General features: G+C 33.9%; 1 protein-coding gene across 1 annotated transcript; it reads right to left on the bottom strand.

The window, feature by feature from the left end:
* Positions 1 to 22,086, bottom strand: LOC129908892 (BTB/POZ domain-containing protein 7). The gene is made up of 3 exons (XM_055985711.1): positions 21,780 to 22,086; positions 3,702 to 6,578; positions 1 to 381 (listed from the first exon to the last, which is right to left on the bottom strand). The coding sequence occupies exons 2-3, from the start codon at positions 6,366 to 6,368 to the stop codon at positions 247 to 249; spliced, it is 2,802 nt and encodes a 933-aa protein (XP_055841686.1). The 5' UTR covers positions 6,369 to 6,578; positions 21,780 to 22,086; the 3' UTR covers positions 1 to 246.
* Between the last annotated feature and the right edge of the window lie 677 nt (positions 22,087 to 22,763).

The raw sequence follows: 22,763 nt of genomic DNA, 5'->3' as shown, positions 1-22,763 counted from the left end.
TAATTTTTTTTTGTTTTTTTTTTTTTATTTATAATTTATGTATAATATTTATAAATTTAGTTTTGTTTTTTTTTATTTTGTTTGTTGTTCGCTTTATTTTAGCTTGAATTTGAAATTTTTTTTGTTTTTTTTTTTTCATTTTCTTTAAAATTATTTTTATAACACATTTTTTTTTGTTTTTTTGTTTTCTATTTTTCAAAAAGGCATGCTAAAATAAAGGCCCTCATCGGGGGCCACTCTCAAACTCTATAAATATCTGGGTGGTCCTGAATTATATGTCCCCTGCGGCGGTGCTGGTGATGGTTGACCTTGACGTAAAACATCAAATGGAGAATCTGAACGCTGCATAAAATGGTGGTAGTTGCTTGGCGGCAGCTGATGCTGAATAAATAAGAAAATACATAGATGTTAATTATAAAAAAAAAAGAAAATAGCAAGCAAATTATTTTTCAAGCTACTTTTTTCACACGGTTGAAATTTGCATCAGAAAAATTAAAATATATAATTCCTAATAACGGTTGCATCACTTTCACTTTCGGGTAGAACTGGTTAGTAAACTCTATAAATTTCGACTAACACAACATGCTTAAAGCAAAGTACTAAAAGGAGCGGTTAAAGGATGGATTTAGAAGTCAAATCTAGTAACACTTTTTGATAGTGAAGGTTCCCAACGAAGGACTGCTTTTAAGGTATGGAGCGAACAGAAATCTTGAAAACTGGTGGATTATTAGATGATAGATCATGCATGGGTTAGCCTTGATTTGACGAAGAGGTTTACGATGGTTCAAACTATGAAGCTTAAAGCTAGAGATATCACCCATTGTGGACAGATAAAAGCTTGTAGATTCTAATTTCTTCCTAAAGAACAGACCGCTTGAATGCAAACAGCTAAAGCATACGAAAGATAAAAACATGCTATTTCAAGTCAAGAAGTTATGTTATTTAAAAAAAATAGCGAACGAACAAAACCACACATTATACGACCTTCATTTTTACTGTTGATTTTAACGGTAAAATCGGGAAGAAGTACTTTTTTGGTTGCTACGACAGGAGAAAAATTTGAGGGTGATATAAATAAGGAAGGATATAGGACTAGTCGTGATGCACATGAGAACACGGCAGATGATAAACAGTTGGTACAGAGGGTTTAGAAAAAACATTTTACAATTCAACAATTCAATCAACCTGGCCGACGAAGGTAAAAATTCATATTTATGATGTTAAATATGCCAAATTTTGTCGTAAAAGTTAATGGTGCGGATTGTCTACTAGCCGAACCGCTTACAGAAAATGGAGATAATTTGGTCTGACCTTCTGAATTTTCCCAGAGAAATAAAAGTGGTCCTAATAGCGTCAAGGTTGATGAAAACTAGGAAAACTGCTGCTTTTAAAGATTTTTAGAGTTATATTGGTTCTAGTATGCAAGGGTGTGAGGAAAATGTAGAAGATAATTTGACAATGATTCCTAAGGACCTTTCAGAAACGTCGATCTCATGAAATTTTTTTATGTTAAAAACGACAAATTTAATCGACCAATCTTCGAAATGTTTAAGAGAAAGGCCTCACTTGAGGTGATGCATACTTGTGGAGAAGACCTCATTCCTTATAGTGTGCCTTATTGAAGGAAGTCAGCAAAAGACCATGCTGGAGAAACTTGTTAGTTCGGACCACGTGATTTCAAATTATTATCGACGTTGTAGTTTCTATAAATGAACTCTTTGTTATATAAACATTAAATCCTCATTACCAGCGGAAACATGTCAAAAAGCTCTATTACGACTGTTATTACGAAACCCCAGAAAAGGCAAGAATCACAACAAAAAAAAAACAAAATTGATACTGCAGTTACTCCAGTCAAAGCGTCGGAAAAAAGGGCCTCACCTTGCGCAGAGAGGCACTGTCTGTTTTTATTTCATGGATCGATAGGGGTATATTTAAAAGGCTTAAACACAATTTCTCACCACCTGATCATTCTTTTTAGCGGAGTTATTCACAAAAATGCATTTTTTGGGATATTTCACTTCTAAGCTAATATCTTTGCTCCAGATTGTCGTAGACCAAAAAATAAACATACATTGTCTTCCTTATAATATTTTCTATCGTTGTATGTAATTTCACTGTATTTGAGTGAGTAAATACAAAATGGCAGCCATTTAAAGTCAAATTCTTGTTCTTAAAAAACACATTTTTGTCATTATTTCGAAAAAAGCTTATATCATGATTGACATTTTTCTAACCTATTTTGTAGTCCTGTTTATGTCCTGCATTTTACAGAAAAAATGAGCTCTTTATCACCAAAGATGGCCGAGCTATTGATAAATGAACGCATGCAAAACCGGTGCGAAAACACCCAAAAATATCGTTTTTTGGGAATAACTCGACATCAGAATGTCCTACGGCAAAAAATAAAGCAAATGAATTGTTCGTTACAACATTTTCTATCAATTTAGTGCACATTCTTTTTGTTGAAACAAATAAAAAATAAGTAATATTAAGTCAAAGTGTTTTTTTGTTTAGCAAACTCTTGCCTTATTATTCTGCAAACGGTGCAAGTATTGGCTATTAAAATAAAATGTTATTGTAGTCCTTTAAATTATCTACAATTGAAAAAAAAAATTAGCTTTCTACGACCCACGGAAGCCGAGTTATTATAATTTTAAGAAAGCATTAATCCGTACGGAACTTCAAAAAAATTTCCCTTGTTTATGATTCGAATACTAGTTCTCAGTGAGAGGGGTTGTTTACATTGTTTCTTGTTATAAGAGAATTTGTCTTATGTTTTTTCGTTGGTCATTTGGACCTTTTTTAAAAAATTAATTTCTCGGCTCGTGTAGGTCGTAGAGAGCTAATTTTTTTTTTAAATTGTAGATAATTTAAAGGACTACAATAACATTTTATTTTAATAGCCAATACTTGCACCGTTTGCAAAATAATAAGGCAAGAGTTTGCTAAACAAAAAAAAACACTTTGACTTAATATTACTTATTTTTTATTTGTTTCAACAAAAAGAATGTGCACTAAATTGATAGAAAATGTTGTAACGAACAATTCATTGCTTTATTTTTTGCCGTAGGACATTCTGATGTCGAGTTATTCCCAAAAAACGATATTTTTGGGTGTTTTCGCACCGGTTTTGCATGCGTTCATTTATCAATAGGTCGGCCATCTTTGGTGATAAAGAGCTCATTTTTTCTTTAAAATGCAGGACATAAACAGGACTACAAAATAGGTTAGAAAAATGTCAATCATGATATAAGCTTTTTTCGAAATAATGACAAAAATGTGTTTTTTAACAACAAGAATTTGACTTTAAATGGCTGCCATTTTATATTTACTCACTCAAATACAATGAACTTACATACAACGATAGAAAATATTATAAGGAAGAGAATGTATGTTTATTTTTGGGTCTACGACATTCTGGAGCAAAGATATTAGCTTAGAAGTAAAATATCCCAAAAAATGCATTTTTGTGAATAACTCCGCTAAAAAGAATGATCAGGTGGTGAGAAATTGGGTTTAAGTCTTTTAAATGTACCCCCATCGATCCATGAAATAAAAACAGACAGTGCCTCTCAGCGCAAGGTCAAATGACGCTTTGACTGGAGTAAGTAATGAGATAAGAAAAAATTTGCAGACAAAAGACTTCTGATAAAAAGGCAGAACCTTTTTTAAAAAATATAAAAACAAAAAGAGCTCACCTGCAATCCTCGCAATCCGATTGGTCCAGCTGCGCCCATGATGTGACTTGGTCCATCGCCTAGATCCAACTGCAAGCTATCCGGTGGCTCACCAGCCAAATGCAATTGTCCCAAAGAAGCTGTTGCCATTGCAACATCCGGCATCATATCCGACAAATGCCCACCTTCACATCCGCCATTGGCACCATCCACCCCACCATCATTCATCGGTGCAAATTGCCGATAATCACCTTCGGTTATTAATGCCGGCAAATCAACTCTATGACCCGATGAGTGTCTAGACCCATAACTACTTCCACCGCCACCGAGTCCTCCCCCTCCGCCTCCTCCTCCGATAGCACCTGAGCCATGATGTGACGGACCAACACTCAAATGTTGTCGTGGAAATGTCATGTTTCGACTGTAACATGGTAAATTATTTTGTACTGAGGTGGCATCATTGCCGCCAGCCAACGCCGGCGATGGCGGTGGTGTCTGATCATCATCATCGATGTCATCAGTCTGTGTCGTATTGTTGGCAGCAACCTCATCTTGTCCGCCTTGACTGCTCAACGTGCTCTCTAGCAACTCCGACACAGGATCTGGCAAATTGAACTCGCGCACTACTCGTAGTCGAATCTGGCGATTGATTTCGTGCTTGGAAGAGAGTGGAAGGAGCAGAGCCCTCTGGCACATGGGCGACTGCCGTAATTTGTGCTCGCGCTTGAACATTGCCGTCATTGTGGGTCCGTCGGGTGGGGGAATGGCAGCTGCTGCGGCCAACATATCAATGTTGTCCGGTCCCGATGGGGCACCAACACCACCACTTCCGGCAGCGTTCATTCGAGACACCATGTAAAGAGTGTCTGGAATATCGGGCAAGTGTCGTGATCGTCGCATTCGAAGAAGCTCAACGTGATGTGATGATGCCATTCGATCTTCGAGTAAGGCTTTAACCTCCTCAAAGTACGGCATAAAGAGACGAGGACGTACGAACAGTCCCTGATTCTTGCCACCTCGAATCCAAGCGTTCACACGCAGATTCTCACGTTCGTCACCAATCATGTGTGAAGGTGGTGTGCTAACGAGACCTCTCCGAATGGCCTGGCAGAGGATATCACTATTTGGCGGGAGAACATGATCCATTCGCACCAGAGGCAGCAACTCTGACAAAATCTCTCTCAACTCAACATCGCTTAGATCGCGTTTCTTCACACCCTTCCGTGTGACTGAATGTGCGGTATGACTTAAGAGATTCGGTTCACGATCTTCCATACGACGAATCAGCTCCTGCTCACCCCATTTGAGAACAGCCTGAAGTACTTCCAGCTCGGAAGCTTGTAAGAAGTTGCTTTGCAGAGCGCAGATCAACTGCGTCTTGTCCAACTGATGCAAAACTGGTGATGATATGACCGCCGAGAACTCTTCACGTAAATACTGACACGCTTGCCGGAATACCCATGCCGAGCCGTGTGGTTGGTTGCCCCATTTTAAAACCGTTGGCAGTGTATCCAGTGACAGCCACTCAAGTATCAGGTCTTCGCATCCTTGAGCCAGTATATCCAACTCCAAGAATCGTCCAATTTGATAAAGTTCCATTGCTTCTTCTAGCGGAGTTGGACGCGCACGGCCTGTATGAGTGAGGGCGTGTACTTCTCCAAGGCTGCCTGCGCTGTTGCCACTGCCAGCACCTCTCAAAATCAAGGACAAGTCAACAGTGTCCAAGTAAATGGCATGCAACAGCACACGAGCATATCTCTTCGGAATCACAGTTTCGTCTAGCACAATGCGTGTTGGAACATGCAGAGCCCGCTCTGTGTATTCATCGACGTTTCGCGTCCGCCGTTGAATGAGATTTCGAAAGAACGGCGAGCGAGCACTCAAAATGGCTTTGTGGCACGGCAGCTCTAGCTTTGGTCGAAAACCATACTCTGAACTGCCTGAATCGGGGCGGTGATAGTCATTGCCTTCAGAGGTGAACACTAGCGCTGCGTCAGCATAGTCTCCCGTTTCTAATAAATACCTCAAATCATGTTCTAGAGGATTTGGGGTACCAAAATCGTCGCCCAGTTGTCGTAAGAGATTTATGTCGATGCTGGGATCGTGGGGACAAAGATCACCTGTGTACAAGTAACGCAGCAGTGATGAGAACATTTGTACGTCAATTGGCGAAGATGGCAGTTCAAGGCAGATACGCGCTCCGAAGCCCGGACACCCTGCTAATAGATCACGAAAGTACGAACACCTTGATGAAAGGATCGACCTGTGTACGGGAAAGATAGTTCCGCGGAATACTAAATCACAATCGGTGCATGTCTTCATGTCAAATAAATTGGCCAGATCCTGTTTAAAAGTGGTTGCTGGTGGTCGAGCCAATTCTGCCTGCACTGAGAGATCTTTGAGTGCAGCTAATGCCTCATATTCCTCACAGAGGGCAGCCAATTCTAAGGGACTCCAGTCCGATACAAAGTCTCGTAATACCCTGGCATGGTCACAAGCTTTCGACGAGCGACGTCGTCGAATGAATTTTCTTTTAAGCGTTGCAAAGCCAGTTACTCGCTTCCGTCGCTGTTCACGGAAATGAGGCCCTCCACCAGGACCACCGCTGCTGCCACCAAGACCAGAAGAAGTTGATTGCATTCCCGAGGTCGATGGCATTGGGTAGTCCGATGATGTTGTGGCACCCATTTTGAATAGTTTCAAATTGTATTTTTATTTTCGAGAATTTTCCCTTTTTCCCAATGTAGACAAAGTTTATGATTTGATTTTTGTTTGTTGTTGCATGCGGCGGTAAGAGATTCAGATGCAGATTGGATTTTGTACTTGTGTCCAAACTCCTTCTGCAACCCCTTTCCGCCTGATTGATTAGCGAATGTTGTTCATATCTTCAGAAGATCACTGAAATTAAAAGAAAAAAAAAACATTTTATGAAATAACAAACAAAATCAGAGTAAACAGAGTATAGAAAGAGTAATTGAATCATTCATTTATTCTGAAAAAAAAAAATAATTCCCACTGAGCTAGCAGCTCAAAATTGAGATCAGGTGAAAGCTTAACTCTTATTTGATAATAAAGCTCAATTATTTTTTAAGTTAGTCACTTTGAGCATACTTTTGGAAAAATCCTATAGTTCAGAAAAAGAACAAACTCAAAAGTGAGTTTAAATAAGAAGTGATCTATGAGAACAGTGCAGCTCACTTTTGAGGTACAACTGTAAATCCGATTTTTAAGTCGGGTGACAAAAGAAAAATATTAAACTATCGTCCTATAAGTAAATTAGCAGTTATTCCTAAGTTACTGGATAAAATTGTAAAAACTAAACTATACAGCGTAATAAAAAATCATATTTCTATCTCCCAACATGGATTTTTTAGTGTCCGTTCTACTTCCATAAAATTAGCTTGTTTTTCCAAAAAATGTTTTAATGCATTAGAAAAACATAGCCAAATGGATGTGGTTGACACGGATTTTGTAAAAGCATTTAGTAGAGTCAATCACCAAATTTTAATTAAAAATTTAAAATCTTATGGTTTTGATGGAACTTTACTAAAATAGTTTATGTCTTATCTCAGTGGTAGGAAGCATATACTGAAAATAGGTGACTTGGTTTCTTATTCTATAATTGTGCACTCAGGTGTTCCAGAAGGCAGTCATCTTGGCCCACCATTGCTCGCTCTTTTTATAAATGATGCCCCATCTGTGTTATCTGTATCCGAAATGTTAATGTTTGCAGACGATATCAAGTTATTTAAAGTCATTGGCACATTGAATGATTGATAATTCCTATTTTCGTGACCTTATTTTTGAATATAAATTCAATCCTAGACCTAAAGCCCACTTAGGATTGAATTTACATTGAATGATTGTCTCGAATTTCAGCAAGATTTATATTCGTTTGAGCGTTGGTGTAAAATTAATGATCTAATGCTCAACTTTTCTAAGTGTTCATTTATGACGTTTTCTCGGAAACTTAGTCCCATAATTTTAGATTATAATATTAATGGAAGTTCCTTATGCAGGGTCAATGAATCAATAGACTTGGGTGTTATTTTCGATGATAAGCTTACTTTTGAATCTCATGTTACTTACATAGTGTCGAAAGCAAACTATATGCTTGGCTTTCTCAAACGAAATTCGTCGGATTTCAAAGATCCATATACACTTAAAGCTATATATTGTTTATCGTTCGTCCAATTTTGGAATATAATTGTATTATCTGGAACCCAACTTCAAAAAAATTATCAGATAGGATTGAAAAAATTCGGAAAAAAATGTTTGAGATATTCTTTGAGAACATTTCAGTTGTCTGGACAAACTCATTTGAATTATCAAACTAGATGCTTGTTACTCGGAATGCAAACGCGTGGATGGATTTTCTTTAAATTTGGTACAGATGATTTTTATGGAATTCTGAAAGTTGTTTTTTTGTTGTTTTTTTTTTTATATCTTGCTAAAGTGTACCTCCCATACAAATTTTTCAATTCAAACCAAATAACTAGAAAACGGCTCTAACGTTTTTTTTTAAACTTTGCAGACGTAATATTCAAAGCTATTGCAATAAAACTGCATTTTTATTTTTTCCAAAAAAAGTCAAATAAATTTTTTTTTTCGTATAAAAAAATTTGCCTTAAATGTCGGCTCTTCCCCAACCTCAACAGAATTTCTTTAAAATTTATATAGAAGCAGCTCGTAAAATTTACAAGTAAACTAACATAGAAGTGCTTTGAACTGCATGAGCAAGTTAGTGCGACCCCAGTCGTGCATTCTATTTTTTTTTTTGGAAAACTTGAGATTTGAATACGTAGGTAATCGTATAATTAATTTCGTTGCGTTTAGCTTCTTTACAATTTTTAACCAAATAAAAAAAATTAAAAATTGTGGTGCCTTTTTTCCTAATGATTTTTTTGATTTTGCAACAAAATTGGGATTGGGGACAAAATCCCGAAAACCCAAAATCCCGAAAACCCAAAATCCCGAAAACCCATAATCCCGAAAACCCAGAATCCCGAAAACCCAGAATCCCGAAAACCCAGAATCCAGAAAACCCAGAATCCCGAAAACACAGAATCCCGAAAACCCAGAATCCCGAAAACCCAAAATCCCGAATGGGATCCCGAAATCCCGAAAAATTATATAAAATGAAAAATTTGCGCAAATTTTTCATTTTATATAATTTTTCGGGATTTCGGTTTCGAAAACAATCCTAAGTGAGAAATTAAGGTGTTATTACGTAAAAAACAATATAAGTTTATGATTCCGTTAATATATCTTTTTTACATGATTTCAAGTTCTTATTGTGATTTCAGCAGTGTTTTGTAATGATTGAGTTAAGTTGGAAAATCGTTGGACTTAAATCAAAAGAATTATGAGTTTTAATATTTAACTTATAATAATTGTATGTTTAAATTGTTTTTGATTGGTTTTAATTTTATATTTCAGTTTAAATTTCAGTGAAACACAGTTTTGAAGAGTTTTTTATTTTTTCTGTTTTTTTTTTCGGGATTTTGGCCTTTCTGGATTTTGGGTTTTCGGGATTTTGGTTTTTCGGGATTCTGGGTTTTCGGGATTTTGGGTTTTCGGGATTCTGGGTTTTCGGGATTTTGGGTTTTCGGGATCTTGGGTTTTCGGGATTTTGGGTTTTCGGGATTTTGGTCTTTCTGGATTTTGGATTTCGGGATTCTGTCCGTCTCCCACAAAATTGGTGTGGAATTACAAAAGAAAGACCTTCAAATTTTATAGTTTATCGAAACAGGTAGATAGGTGCGCACAGTATGTTGTATCATTGCTCTCTGCTAATGATAAAAGTGAAAGTATCGAAGAATAGACATAGGGCACGTTCAAACACCTATCGGATAGGCTATCTGAGATACCCGTATCTGGAATATCTTTTTGAACAAAGAGGTATCCAGATAGCTTGCCCAAGCAGCTACTAAAAAAAATATGTAAATATTGAGAAGAGGAAACTTTTTCTTTTGAGCAAATTACATTTTTTTTATTGTTGAATAGTACTTGCACAATCGCTTTGACTTTATTTCTTGCAATTTTTTTTTATTTTGAAGCTGAATAATCGCCCGAAAAGTAATCAAAATAAAAAAAAGCCAAATGTATATCAGCTGATCACTCGGATACCTGAGGTATACCAGAAATTCTGGGATACCTTCAGATTATTTTTTGACAGAAAATGGTTCGTTTCCTTGCTAATTTTTAACATTGTTTACAACAACAAAAAGCTATCCGATAGCTTTATGTTAGCTCTTTGAACGTGCCCATAGACTAGACTAAGGGTTGTCAACAAGAAGGAAACAAAACAGAACAGTTAATGAAATATGTAGCTATGTCACATGTGCATGTACTTTAAGGTGATCCTTATATGGATTTTTTTCAAAATTTCACGATGGATGGACATCAATTTGTACTAAATAGCTAAAAAAAAAAATTGCGGATTTTTATTTCAACTGCTTAGTCTTCCGGTACTATCCGCGAGTCTAATGGAATACCCTATATAAAATTACCCATTAAAATCAACGGAAATGTTTAACATGAAAATTTCACGTTGAATCCGGGAGAGTAAGGAGTCAAATAAAAATCTTTTAAACAATAAGGGATATTGTTTTTCAACATTTCCAACCGGATGGCGGCTGTCCAAGTACAACTCCCGGATAAGAACCACCCTAATGTACATACATATATACTGCATTATTTGACAGTTGTCATGGCTTTTGTTATCTCATTTTGAATTCGTAGAAAGTGCAGAAAAACATTTCTCAATATTTCAAACAACTTCATTGCATAGTAACCTGGATAGTTTGGAATACGATAAACCTAATTGAAAAGCAAGTTTTTGAACTTCTAAGAAAAGTTCTTTGGGTTTTTCATCTCTCAGATCAAAATCAATTTAAACTGATTTTATAACATAGGAGTTTTAAACTAAAGTAAGTGGCCAAGACCTTAAAACTCCTTCAATGTCCAGTATACGAACGAATAAAGTCGTAAGATTTATGACACATATCAACTTGCTTATACCTGACCAACCATTTCGTGCCCTTTTAACCCAGCTGAATGGTGTGACTTATTTACAACAATTACAACTTTAATTAACTTAATTTCAATGCGTACGTGTTTCATTTCAATAATTAAACCTATTTTTTTTTTTTTTCTTTTTTTCTGTTCTGTTGTTGTTTCCAAAGCCCCCTGACGAACAGCAATGGCGAATGGAAGCAGAAGCACCTTCATGTCACAGAGTCACACAACAGCGCAACACACATAGTAACATGACCCTGAACTAAATAAAAAATTTATTCCACTGAAAACAGTTCAGCACGTCAGTAGTCGTCGTCATAGTCGTCAGAACGCATCAGTCATCAACCATTTAAACCACCATTCTACGATTCTACCATTTGCCATCCGTTCCAAAGGAAATTATAAATGTACAACGACGACGACGGACGATATAATGTAGGTAAATAAGTCATTTATTCTGTTTGTGACTGAAAACAAAAAACAAAAAAAAAAAACATTTTGCTTAAAACTGGGCTAAACTTAAATATTTGCTAATTGATGTTGTGTTCAACAACGAACACCCAGTTTATAGCCAAAATCTGCGCATCCTATTCCCATTCCTAAACTATTATTATTATTTATGAAACAAATGAATGCATTGGCATTCAAAGAATTTCGTTCGGTTTCAGATTTATACCACACAAAACAATTACACACAAAACCGTTAGCAGAACCAGCGCAGAGCTAAACCATCAAACAGAAAAAAAAAAACATTAATTATGCATTTTGCCACAAATAATGTAAAATTGACGAACTGCAGCAGCAACAAAATTTAAAACAAAAAAAAAAAAACTTAAAAAAATACAGAAACAGAAGACGGAAACGAGAAAAAAAAGGGGAGCTGCTTTTGTGAAGGTGTTGTTGCGTTGCTGCTGTAATCGAATGGTGCTGCTGCCAGTGTTGCCAGAAACCCCGATTCATCGTATTTCTCAAATTTTTTAAAACTATTTACTATTGCCCTATTTTTTTTTTTTTTTTCAAAACTGTGTTTTCTCCCGATTTTAAACTCATAAAACACTTTTTCATAGAAGCATATAATTTTATTTAAAAGTTAGCCTTATTTCACTCAAACGTTTTAAAATTTCCTTTCGTTGAATTGGTTATCTTATTTTAACAGTTGTTGGCTTAAATCTCTCTGTTTCATTCAATATTTGGTTTTGACGATAGTCTTACTTCACTTAAAAGCGATGATCTATTATTTTAAAAAGACGATATCGTTTTGACGATTGAAAATTTTCTTTCTGTAAGTCACTAACGGACCTATTCTGCTATTCAATTCACGTGAAACTCGTGAAATGAGGGTTGAAATAACATTTAAGCAATTTTTTCTTCCTTAGAATTGTTAAAATAGACGGAAACAACGTTTTGCCCAAGAAAGTTAAGGGTTTTTCAAAGCCAATTTGATGTGATAAAGAAAGGAAATCTTTCGATCCACGTGAATCGAATAGCAGAATAGGACTGTAAATCATCAAAAAGATATCGTCAAAACGGTAGCGCTTAGACGATAACTAAATAGGTCTCGTTTTTAAGCGTTAAGCTATTCGTTCTAAGATGCAAATCAAATATTAAAAATTTTGGTTTAATGAACACGAACAAATTTATCAACGTGAATATTAAATTATTAACTTTTCCACGAAAGGATATTTAAATTCTCAGGCATGATTCTCAATATTGCGAGACGAAACGAGAGGGTTGCGTTTTTACAAAATTTTTCTTAGAAAAAATAAAACGTTTTAAAATCGTTAGGCAATTCAAAATACGCGATGTTTTAAACAAATTGAATAAACTTATATTGTCAGAGAGAACCACCTTGTCACCTAAGCTAACACGACTTTTTAAATTAGAAAATTTGTAACACACATTAAACATAAATGAATCAGGCATCTTTTCAAATATTTTTGAATAAATAACTTTGGTGAGACGATAATGATAGAGTTACGGTGAAGCAAAAAACGAACAGCCATGTTAACGGTTATCGTTTTGCCGGTTATCATTTTAAAAATTAGTGAATAACCCCCAGGTTAAATCTCAAAACATCAAAAAAGCCGATAATTACAAACTACTCTAGCTAAGGATCAAAACAAAACCACATCTCAGCCTTTACCCCTAAAATGAATGGAAAGTTTCTTATATTAATCAAATCATGTTTCTTATATTAATCAAGTCATGTGATAAGAAAAAGGTTAAAAACTATCGCCCAACAAGTAAACTTTCAATAACTCCAAAACTAATTTGACAAAGTAGTAAAGAATAAGATATATGTATGAAATACTTAAATGCCATATTTGCAATTTCCAACATAGTTTCATAATTGGTCGATCAACAACCACAAATTTGGCTTGTTTTTTACATCATTGCTTTAAGGCAGTGGAAAAACGATCTGAAATGGTTTATACTGATCTTGTTAAGGCTTTTAGTAGGGTCAATCACGTTATTTTCATTAAAATTATGTGATTTTGATGGCAGCCTGCTAAGCTGGATCAGCTCCTATCTTACTGGTAGGAAACAAATTGTAAAGATTGGTGACTTGGAATGTGGACCGATTTCGGTTCACTTTGGTGCTCCTGAAGGAAATTTGGGTCCGCCCTTGTTAATTTTATTTATTAATAATTTTCCATCAGTTTTATCATGAGTTGAATGTTTAATTTTTGCTGATGATATCAAAATTTTTAAAATAATACAAAATTATAATGATTGTGTAGCATTTCAGCAAGAAATAATTAATTTTAAAGTTTGGTGCTAAGTCGGCCTTTGATAACGAGAAATTTTATTTTTGAAAATCCTCATTTTACAAACTATGGAAGTTGTAAATTTGTTAATATGTACTATAATAATCTGGATACATATATATCTATCAAGAAATCAATTTAAAGCTTCTTTACTTATGTTATTACACAATAACTTTTCTTTAAAATGCTCTAGCTTTTGTACATAATAATACACTCCTGCTCAAATTTAACGCACATCCTATTTATTTTAAAGTAAAGTCCTGCTATTACTTTATGCCACAGCATCATGGTTATTTTCTCAAATGAGACAATAGTGATTTTAAATTAAAGGTATGGAATAATATGTTTGTCGGGAAGATTTGGGGAGAGATTTGCTGAAGTCTGTCTGTTAACCCGCGAGCCTTTTAAAGAAGAGTCATAAAATTTCATGGAGTTAAATCTGCTTTACAACACCTACGGAGTTAGCGAGCCTTTCTAGACCTAAGTTAAGTACCCAAAAATACTTGACTGATGCCCTCGAACAGCATCTGGTTCCAATTACCCCTAGATTTGGTCCACAGTTTAGTCTGATGCACGATAATGCATTATAGAGTAGTTTGAGAATATCTTCCAGATTTTAATATTACAGCTTCGGATTAACCACACAGAAATCTGGATTTGAATTCAATAGAACATGTGTAGGAAATATTGAAAAGATGCATTCGCGACCGAAATCCACCTCCAAGTAGTCTTGATCAACTGAAAACATCAGTGAATGAAGTGTTAAAACAAAACCTTCTAAAGTTAATTAGTGGAATGGACAGACGACTCCAGGTTGTCATATGCGCTAGAGGAGACTATACCAAGTATTGCATACAATTATGGGAAAGAACCCGCTTCCATTTTTTTTAAATTTTTCTTCTTAAAAATAAAAATTATTTTATAATCAGTTTTCAGACCTTGAATTGTTAAATTTGGTTTATCTTTTTTTTGGTTGATAATACTGTTGCAGTTTAGCATTTTTTCGACTTGCTAAACAATAACAAAACCCAAAAAAATGCACCAAAGAATTTTAAAGCCTTTTAAAATAAGATGCAGGGGTATAACTTCAGACGAAAAATGTGTGCGTTAATTTTGAGCAGGAGTTTATATAAACAAGAAATTGTAATTATTTTAGACTAAGCAAATCTGTACAATAGTCGGAATAAGTATTTTGACAAAACGAACATTTCCCAATCTGATGAGAATAATCTGTAACGGTTAAAGATAAAAGAGCCAAGTAAACGGTAATTTATTAGTTTTTTTTTATGATGAATCTGATGATCATCAAATCAGTCATTTGGGTGGTATTATGCTTCGATGTTGCCATTTTTGTGTTACCAGTGCGAATTTCTAAGTGGAAAAAGCATTTTGACAAACGTTCTTTTTCAATGTTGGTAAGGTAAGGTGAATCATTTTACATTTTTCAAGCATAGATCAAAGTGTTAAACTTTTTTAGGCTCCGATCCGTAAAAAAGTGCGTAAAAAGGCATAACTAAACACTAAAATTAAAGCATATTTAGTTGCAACAATTACATAATTTCGGTGTGTCTTTTAAACAAATCTGTGAAAAATTGAATTTATATTGCACAAAACTAATAATTACCAAATAAGAAAACACAAAAAAACCCAAACTATCCAAAAATTGCTAAGAATGGGCAAAAAAAAAAAACGGAAAAAAAATGCACTAAAAGAAAACTGGCACATATTGAGAAATTCACTTAAAATCCCAGATTGACCCACAAAAGACTAGAGTTGAAAATGCCATTCTTTCTTTCCAAAAACTTCATTAGCCACAATTTGTAGAAAGAAAGATCTTTACCGGGAGATAACACCATATTTACCTCAGAGAAACAAATTTTTAAAAAATTAGTTCTCAAATGAAAATTTTGGTGTGCTTCTTTGCTTCTGAAACAAAGTTTTATGGACCGCATTTTCTAAAAATTTTTCTCGGTGATTCATGAAATGCAAAATAACTTTTTAACGCACATCCTATTTATTTTAAAGTAAAGTCCTGCTATTACTTTATGCCACAGTATCATGGTTATTTTCTCAAATGAGACAATAGTGATCTTAAATTCAAGGTATGGAATAAAATGTTTGTCGGGAAGATTTGGGGAGAGATTTTCTGAAGTCTGTCTGTTAACCCGCGAACGAGAAGATTCATAAAATTTCATGGAGTCTGCTTTACAACACCTACGGAGTTAGCGAGCCTTTCTAGACCTAAGTTAAGTAACCAAAAATACTTGACTGATGCCCTCGAACAGCATCCGGTTCCAATCACCCCTAGATTTGGTCCACAGTTTAGTCTGATGCACGATAATGCATGCTAGAGTAGTTTGAGAATATCTTCAAGATTTTAATATTCCAGCTTCGGATTAACCACACAGAAATTTGAATTCAATAGAAAATGTGTAGGAAATATTGAAAAGATGCATTCGCGACCGAAATCCACCTCCAAGCAGTCTTGATCAACTGAAAACTTCAGTGAAAGAAGTGTTACAACAAAACCTTCAAAAGTTAATTAGTGGAATGAACAAAGGACTCCAGGTTGTCATATGCGCTAGAGGAGACTATACCAAGTATTGCATACAATTATGGAAAAGAACCGTCACCCGCTTCCATTTTTTTTTTTTAACTTTTCTTCTTAAAAACAAAAATTATTTTATAATCAGTTTTCAGATCTTGAATTGTTAAATTTGGTTAATTTTTTTTTTGGTTGATAATACTGTTGCAGTTTAGTTTTTTTTTTCGACTTGCTAAACAATAAGCAAACACTAAAAAATGCACCAAATAATTTTAAAGCCTTTTAAAATAAGATGCAGGGGTACCTATAACTTCAGAAGAAAAATGTGTGCGTTAATTTTGAGCAGGAGTTTATTATCGCTAAGTTAACATATCGTCGCACAGTGCGGTTATTGTATGTAGATGGTGGACAAAAATCAATTTTCCAAAAAGGAATTGATTTTGCAAAGAAAAATTGTTGTATATGTTAAAAAGAGAAATTCTAAAAAAAATTGACGAAATTTTCACGCCCCCTGCCAAGGACACTTTTGTATATGATTTTTTTTATATCTAAAAAACGGCATGCGCCATTTGATTCAAATTTAGGAAATTTGATTATCTAGATGAGTGTAAAAATAAAAAATAGTTTCAACCCTTTCCGCCCCCTGCCACGCCTACTTTTGTATATGATTGTTTATACCTTAAAAACGGTTTGCACCATTTGCACCAAATTTAGGAAATTTGGTATTCTAGATGAGTTAAAAAAATATAAAATAGTTTTGACCCTCTCCGCCCTCTGCCACGCCCACTTTAGTGGCTAAAGGCTAAACGCTTGCAACTTTCCCTTTTTTCGTCTTTAACGACGCTTTTAAATGTAGTTTTTGTGTCTTCCACGACTAGTTCCCCTTCATCAAGAGCGGATACATTTTGATAGGTTAAAATGCTATCAGGAAGTGTAAGTCTATTTTTAAGATTAGCTTCATGATGCTTCTCTAAGAAAGCATGAACATTGTTCCCATCGTCGAGGTTTGAGTCAAAAAACTTAATTTGTATTTTAGTTCATTTTTAAATTGTATGGAACATTTGTTTATCTTCAATTCATACAGAATAATTATTAACATATTCAATTCGTGATTTTTTATAAAAAAAAATCCCTTTTTATAAATTTTTAAATTTTTTTAAAGATTTGACCTTGTCCTAGAAATGTTGAAAATTTTTAAGGTTAGCAAAAATTAGCATAAAAACTTTACATTTCCGCAAAGTAAAATATTAATACAGTATAACGACACTAAAAATGTTGTTATACTTTGCTAAAATTAATTTATAAACATAACCAAAATGGAAAAAAGCATTAAAAAGCTGTTTTTTAGGCATTGCGTCCCCCTCGGATCAAGATTTATGTCGAAATTTATCAATTTTTTTCTTAAAACACTTTATGTGGCAGTTGCTAGTACTTAACTTATTCAAAATAAACTCAATATCTTCATATTCTCGCCTTTTTTTGCCAAAACAAATCCACTCTTCGTTCATTTTTTCTGGTCCGACTTTGACCTACAAAAAGTCAAATATTTTGAAGGTTAGCAAAAGTTAGCAATGAAACTAAAAGAGTTCTCAAAGAACAATAGGTAACAACACAAGATAATGCCATAAATCATTGTGCTACAATTTGCTACTACAACTTTGTAGGCTTAATTTAGATGAAATTTTATGCCTTAAAAAGGAACTTTTTTCGATAATTCACTAAAATTCAAATTTATTTAAAAAATTAACTATAACTACTCATACAAGTTCTCAATGTATCTATTATTATTATTATTCACAAATAAAAAAAAAATAAAACTTTGGTATTTTTCTTACACAAACCAAATGAAAATGCACAAAAATAAAATCTCGAGCTATCACAATGACTAAAATTTTTTTCAGTGCTTTTGAAAGTCCCCCAAAATGAGCAAAACAAAATTAAAAACAGCCAACAACAGTAATTTAACATATGCTTGACCAGCTCCATGGCTTAGAAGATCAATATTGCATTTTTTGTTTTTTTATTTTTGTCCACTAGTCAACGCACTGTGCGTCGCTTTCAAGGCAAAGTGGCATATAAGTCGGAATTTGCTAATTTTCAGGAGAAACATTTACGGCCAATTTCTTCACAGAGTCCTAACGCTAGTACTGGTCCTAGTCCTAAAGTTAGTACTCAAATCGGTATCAACTCATTTCTTGACTCAGGTACTAAGCCTTAGAACTGTCAATTTAGGACCCAGTACTAGTTAGGACTCGGTACTAGCTAGCTCCTCAAAATCAGCTAGGACCTGGTTATTATACCAATCGTTAGTACTCAAATCGGTACCAAGTGATTTCTTCACAAAAGTCCTAAGCCCTAGTACTGTCAAATTGATACCGAGTATTAGTTAGTTAGATAAATGCAATCGATTTCATTCTTTTTTAGAGATATCTGACAGATTTTTTAATTTCTTGGTTTTCGCTCAACATGTGATTAAAATTTTATTGAATTATTTTTTTTTTAATTTACCATAAACACCTGAAGTGAGAAATGCAATGCCGAAACGGGAACAATGGACAAAATAACACTTTTTCATGAACAAGTACCAAAAAAATATTTCCATTTTGTTCGATCTTTCCAAAATCGACAACCAAGTCAAGAAAGATGGTCTTTATGTAGACGTTCTGCATTAGCATTCCTTGACGTCCGACTGAGCTGCAAGCCACTTACGAGTAAATAACAATAAGACATAAAAAGCAGAAGCCTACGACTACGTCGAACTTGCCTATAAATCAGGATAACATTTTTCCCGCAATGTAGTAAAAAAGACACAGGACATGTTTTTTTTTCAAATTTTAGTTTTTATAAAAATATACAGGGTGTCCCATAAGTAATGGATCAAACGAAGTATGCTGATAGGGGATCTTAAGGGCTCTCAGAATTTGGTAACTTGTTCATCCCAAATCCTTACGGTTTTCGATTTAATGCAATTCTTGTGAAATTTCGAAAAATCCCTACTTGGCAACAGTATTTTGCTTCCTGCGCCCATTATTGATTTTTGTTTTCTAAAATTCTTTTACAAAAACATTGCCAAATAATAAGGAACAATTAATTAATCAAAATATTTTTTATTCCATACGCCATTTCGCTGCAAATTAACTAACAGTTTCAAGTTTGATAAAAAATCAATTTTTAACTTTTATTTGAGAGCAACACGGCGACAAAATTTCTACGGTGTGAGAATGGTTTATTATTTTAAAAAGTTGCCCTGCTATTGTAGTTTTCAAAAATGTATAAAAGTTTCCAAAGTTGCAGTTAGATCAGAAAATATTACAATTTGAATTCAACAAAACAGGGATTTTCAGAACAAAAAACAACCAAAAATAAACACATTTTTCGAACTGTTATTTGTTTATTTTTCTTTGAACAAAAGCGTCTATTTTTGTTTGTATTTTTGCTGTGAAAAACCCTGTTTTGTTGAATTCAAATTGTAATATTTTCTGATCTAACTGCAACTTTGGAAACTTTTATACATTTTTGAAAACTACAATAGCAGGGCAACTTTTTAAAATAATAAACCATTCTCACACCGTAGAAATTTTTGTCGCCGTGTTGCTCTCAAATAAAAGTTAAAAATTGATTTTTTATCAAACTTGAAACTGTTAGTTAATTTGCAGCGAAATGGCGTATGGAATAAAAAATATTTTGATTAATTAATTGTTCCTTATTATTTGGCAATGTTTTTGTAAAAGAATTTTAGAAAACAAAAATCAATAATGGGCGCAGGAAGCAAAATACTGTTGCCAAGTAGGGATTTTTCGAAATTTCACAAGAATTGCATTAAATAGAAAACCGTAAGGATTTGGGATGAACAAGTTACCAAATTCTGAGAGCCCTTAAGGAGGCCTATCACCATATTTCGTTTGATCCATTACTTTTGGGACACCCTGTATAGTATGTACATGTATGTTTTTTTTTAAACTGACACCAACCTAATGGCTTTGCTGCATAAAGGTCGGAGATCCGTTTATACCTCGAGTACTTGAATGACACTTTTGTCGTTTTTGGGGACCTGTATCTCTGCATTGTCTGTTTACCAAATCATACATTTCTTCACTCATCAATTCATTCTTGACTGAAAGTTCTTGATAAAAAATCAAATTTCTTTTGCTTCTTGGCTTCTTGTTAAGTTTAGCCACATTTTGTCTAAATTTGTTTTGTTAAATTCCTTTAAATATCAAAATAAATTATTTCAAACATCAAAATATTGTCAAAATGACAGTTAGACCAGTTTAGACGTATTAATTCTTAGTACTGCTTTGTGATTTTAGGTCAGGTCCTATAAATGTGAAGAAATGCTCAGGTAGTAACTTTTCGTTAGGACCGAGTACTAGTGCTAGGACCTGGTCTAGTTAGACCGGGTACTAGGCTGACTTAGGACTGATGTGAAGAAATTGGCCGTTAAAGTTTTTTGAATCATTTAAAAATGATTTTCGTTGTCAATAAAAAACAAAACTCAAAAGTATTTTCGAAATTGTTTTTTTCTGACTCTATGGAAAAAGTGCCGTTTTGCACGTAATTAAAAGACAAAACTAAAAATATACCTAAAAAAATTATATTATTTTAAGGGCCAATTTTTCAATAGTCAGTTAAACAGTCAGTTAGTACTTATTCCTAAGGATAGAGAAAAAATCAATTTTTCAACAAGCAGATATAGCTTATTCCTAAGAATAAAACTATCTGCTCCTTTCAGAGACGAATAAAAATTATTCTAAGGAATAATCTCAACAAAAATATTGTGTCAGTTGTCAAAGCTGTTTTGAAAGAATTTTGAAAAAAATACAGTGGAAATCAAGAAAACAAAAACAATCATGAATAAAAATGACGTTTAATTTTAAATATTTTTGAATTTGACAATTTTTTTTTGTTATTCTGGAGAATAAATTATTCTTGATTGAAAAACTCAATGTTTTTATCTGATTGTTTATGAGCCTAATAACTTTATTCGTCGAACAGATAACTGACTGTTTATTAGAAGATTGAAAAATTGGCTCTAAGTCAATTTTATTTATTTAATAACGGAACAAACCGTTTACTTGGATCTTTTATCTTTAACCGTTATAGATTATTCTCATCAGATCGAGAAATGTTCGTTTTGTCAAAACACTTATTCCGGCTATTGTAGAGTGAATATAAATAACAAATAAATAAATAAACTGCTCATTATTATTCAACTCAGAACTCGATGACAATAATAATACAAGAAGTTTTCTATAGAATTAAAAGATTCTTTTCTATTAAAAATCTATAACGCTTTTTTATCTTGATTTTTATAAATTTTAACTGATTCCCCGATTTTTGATGTGGTAAAAAAATATTTTATGGCAACACTGGCTGCTTCTGTAGCGAGCTGACGATGATAGTTCGCCAAGGGCGCAGGGGGACAGAGGAAGGGCATAATGCACTGATGATGAAAAACTTTCTATCCAGCTTTCACATTACGACAACTTCACAAAACTGCCTGCCAGAGAGACAGCCAACTGCTGCTAGGCCAGCAGCCGGAGGAACAAGAAAAACGCAAACGACAACGACAAAAAATAATAACGAGACTCAGCAAACGAGAGATGTTTCAAAAAACTGGGCGACGACGACAAGACGATATCAAAACCAAAAAACCACGACCAACCAACAGAAAAAAAAACCCAAGACAAAAATCACAAAGTTTTCGAGAGCGACTTCAAAAATTGTATTTTTCAGAAACAAACATTTTTTTATCAATAAAATTACCTCGAATGGTAAACATCTTGATAATTTTTTTTTTTTTTAATATCAATTTGATATATTTTGTGGGTGAACACACGACACGAAGAGAAGAAATGTAAAAAAAAAAAAAGGAAAAATTAAAAAGAAAAAAAAAATGAAATGGGGGAAAATTCACACACAGAAATTTTTTTTTCTATATTTTTATCAAATCATTTTTTCACATTCATTTTAACACTTGAAACACTTGAAAATTATATTAAATTGTTTGGAATTATTTAGGGAATTGATTGTGGTTAGTTTAAATTGTAAATTTACAATTTATTTATTAGTTTTTTGCAAAAAATTATTGAGAGAAAAAATATAAACACCCTCGAAAATTATGACAGAAACAGGTGTACATTATTTTTTACGAAAAATGTAATAGATGGTAAGGAGGGTATTTTTTTCTATTTCATTTTTCATATGTGTGGGGATTTTTGTGTGCAGTTTTGTGTTTTGTTCTAGTACGAATTTGAGTGGATGGGAAAAATGGAGGAAAAATGGTGTCGAATGTGGTTGGTTTACAAGGGAGAGTTTGAGAGATAAGGTAGTTCGGGCCTAAGTTTACACATGACGATTATTAAGGCTCAACTACATTAGCTCCAAAAGTATAAAAGTGGAGAAGTGATATATTTTTTAAAACACATTTTTTTTTTCACATGGAAAACTTACAAAAATGACACAGAAAGATTAAATTTTGGTTAAAGAAACTTAAAAAAAAAATAAAGGAAGATGTAGTTAAGCTACATAAAAAAAGCTAATGGCCAGTTGTACAAACTTGGTTCAGCCTCGGATCAAGAATTTAACTAGCCGATTTCGGCGGATTAGCAGTGGATCAACTTTGGTTCAAGGATGGATTTAGCTATGTCAACCTATATGGACCTAGAACCAGTGCTAAAAACCAATTTTACCACTGAATTCAGAAAATAAAAGTTGCTGAACCACGGATTACATATTTGTACAACTGGC

Source organism: Episyrphus balteatus, chromosome 2, assembly GCF_945859705.1.
Source record: "Episyrphus balteatus chromosome 2, idEpiBalt1.1, whole genome shotgun sequence".
NCBI classification, from domain to species: domain Eukaryota; kingdom Metazoa; phylum Arthropoda; class Insecta; order Diptera; family Syrphidae; genus Episyrphus; species Episyrphus balteatus.
This window is presented reverse-complemented; position numbering and strand designations above follow the sequence as displayed.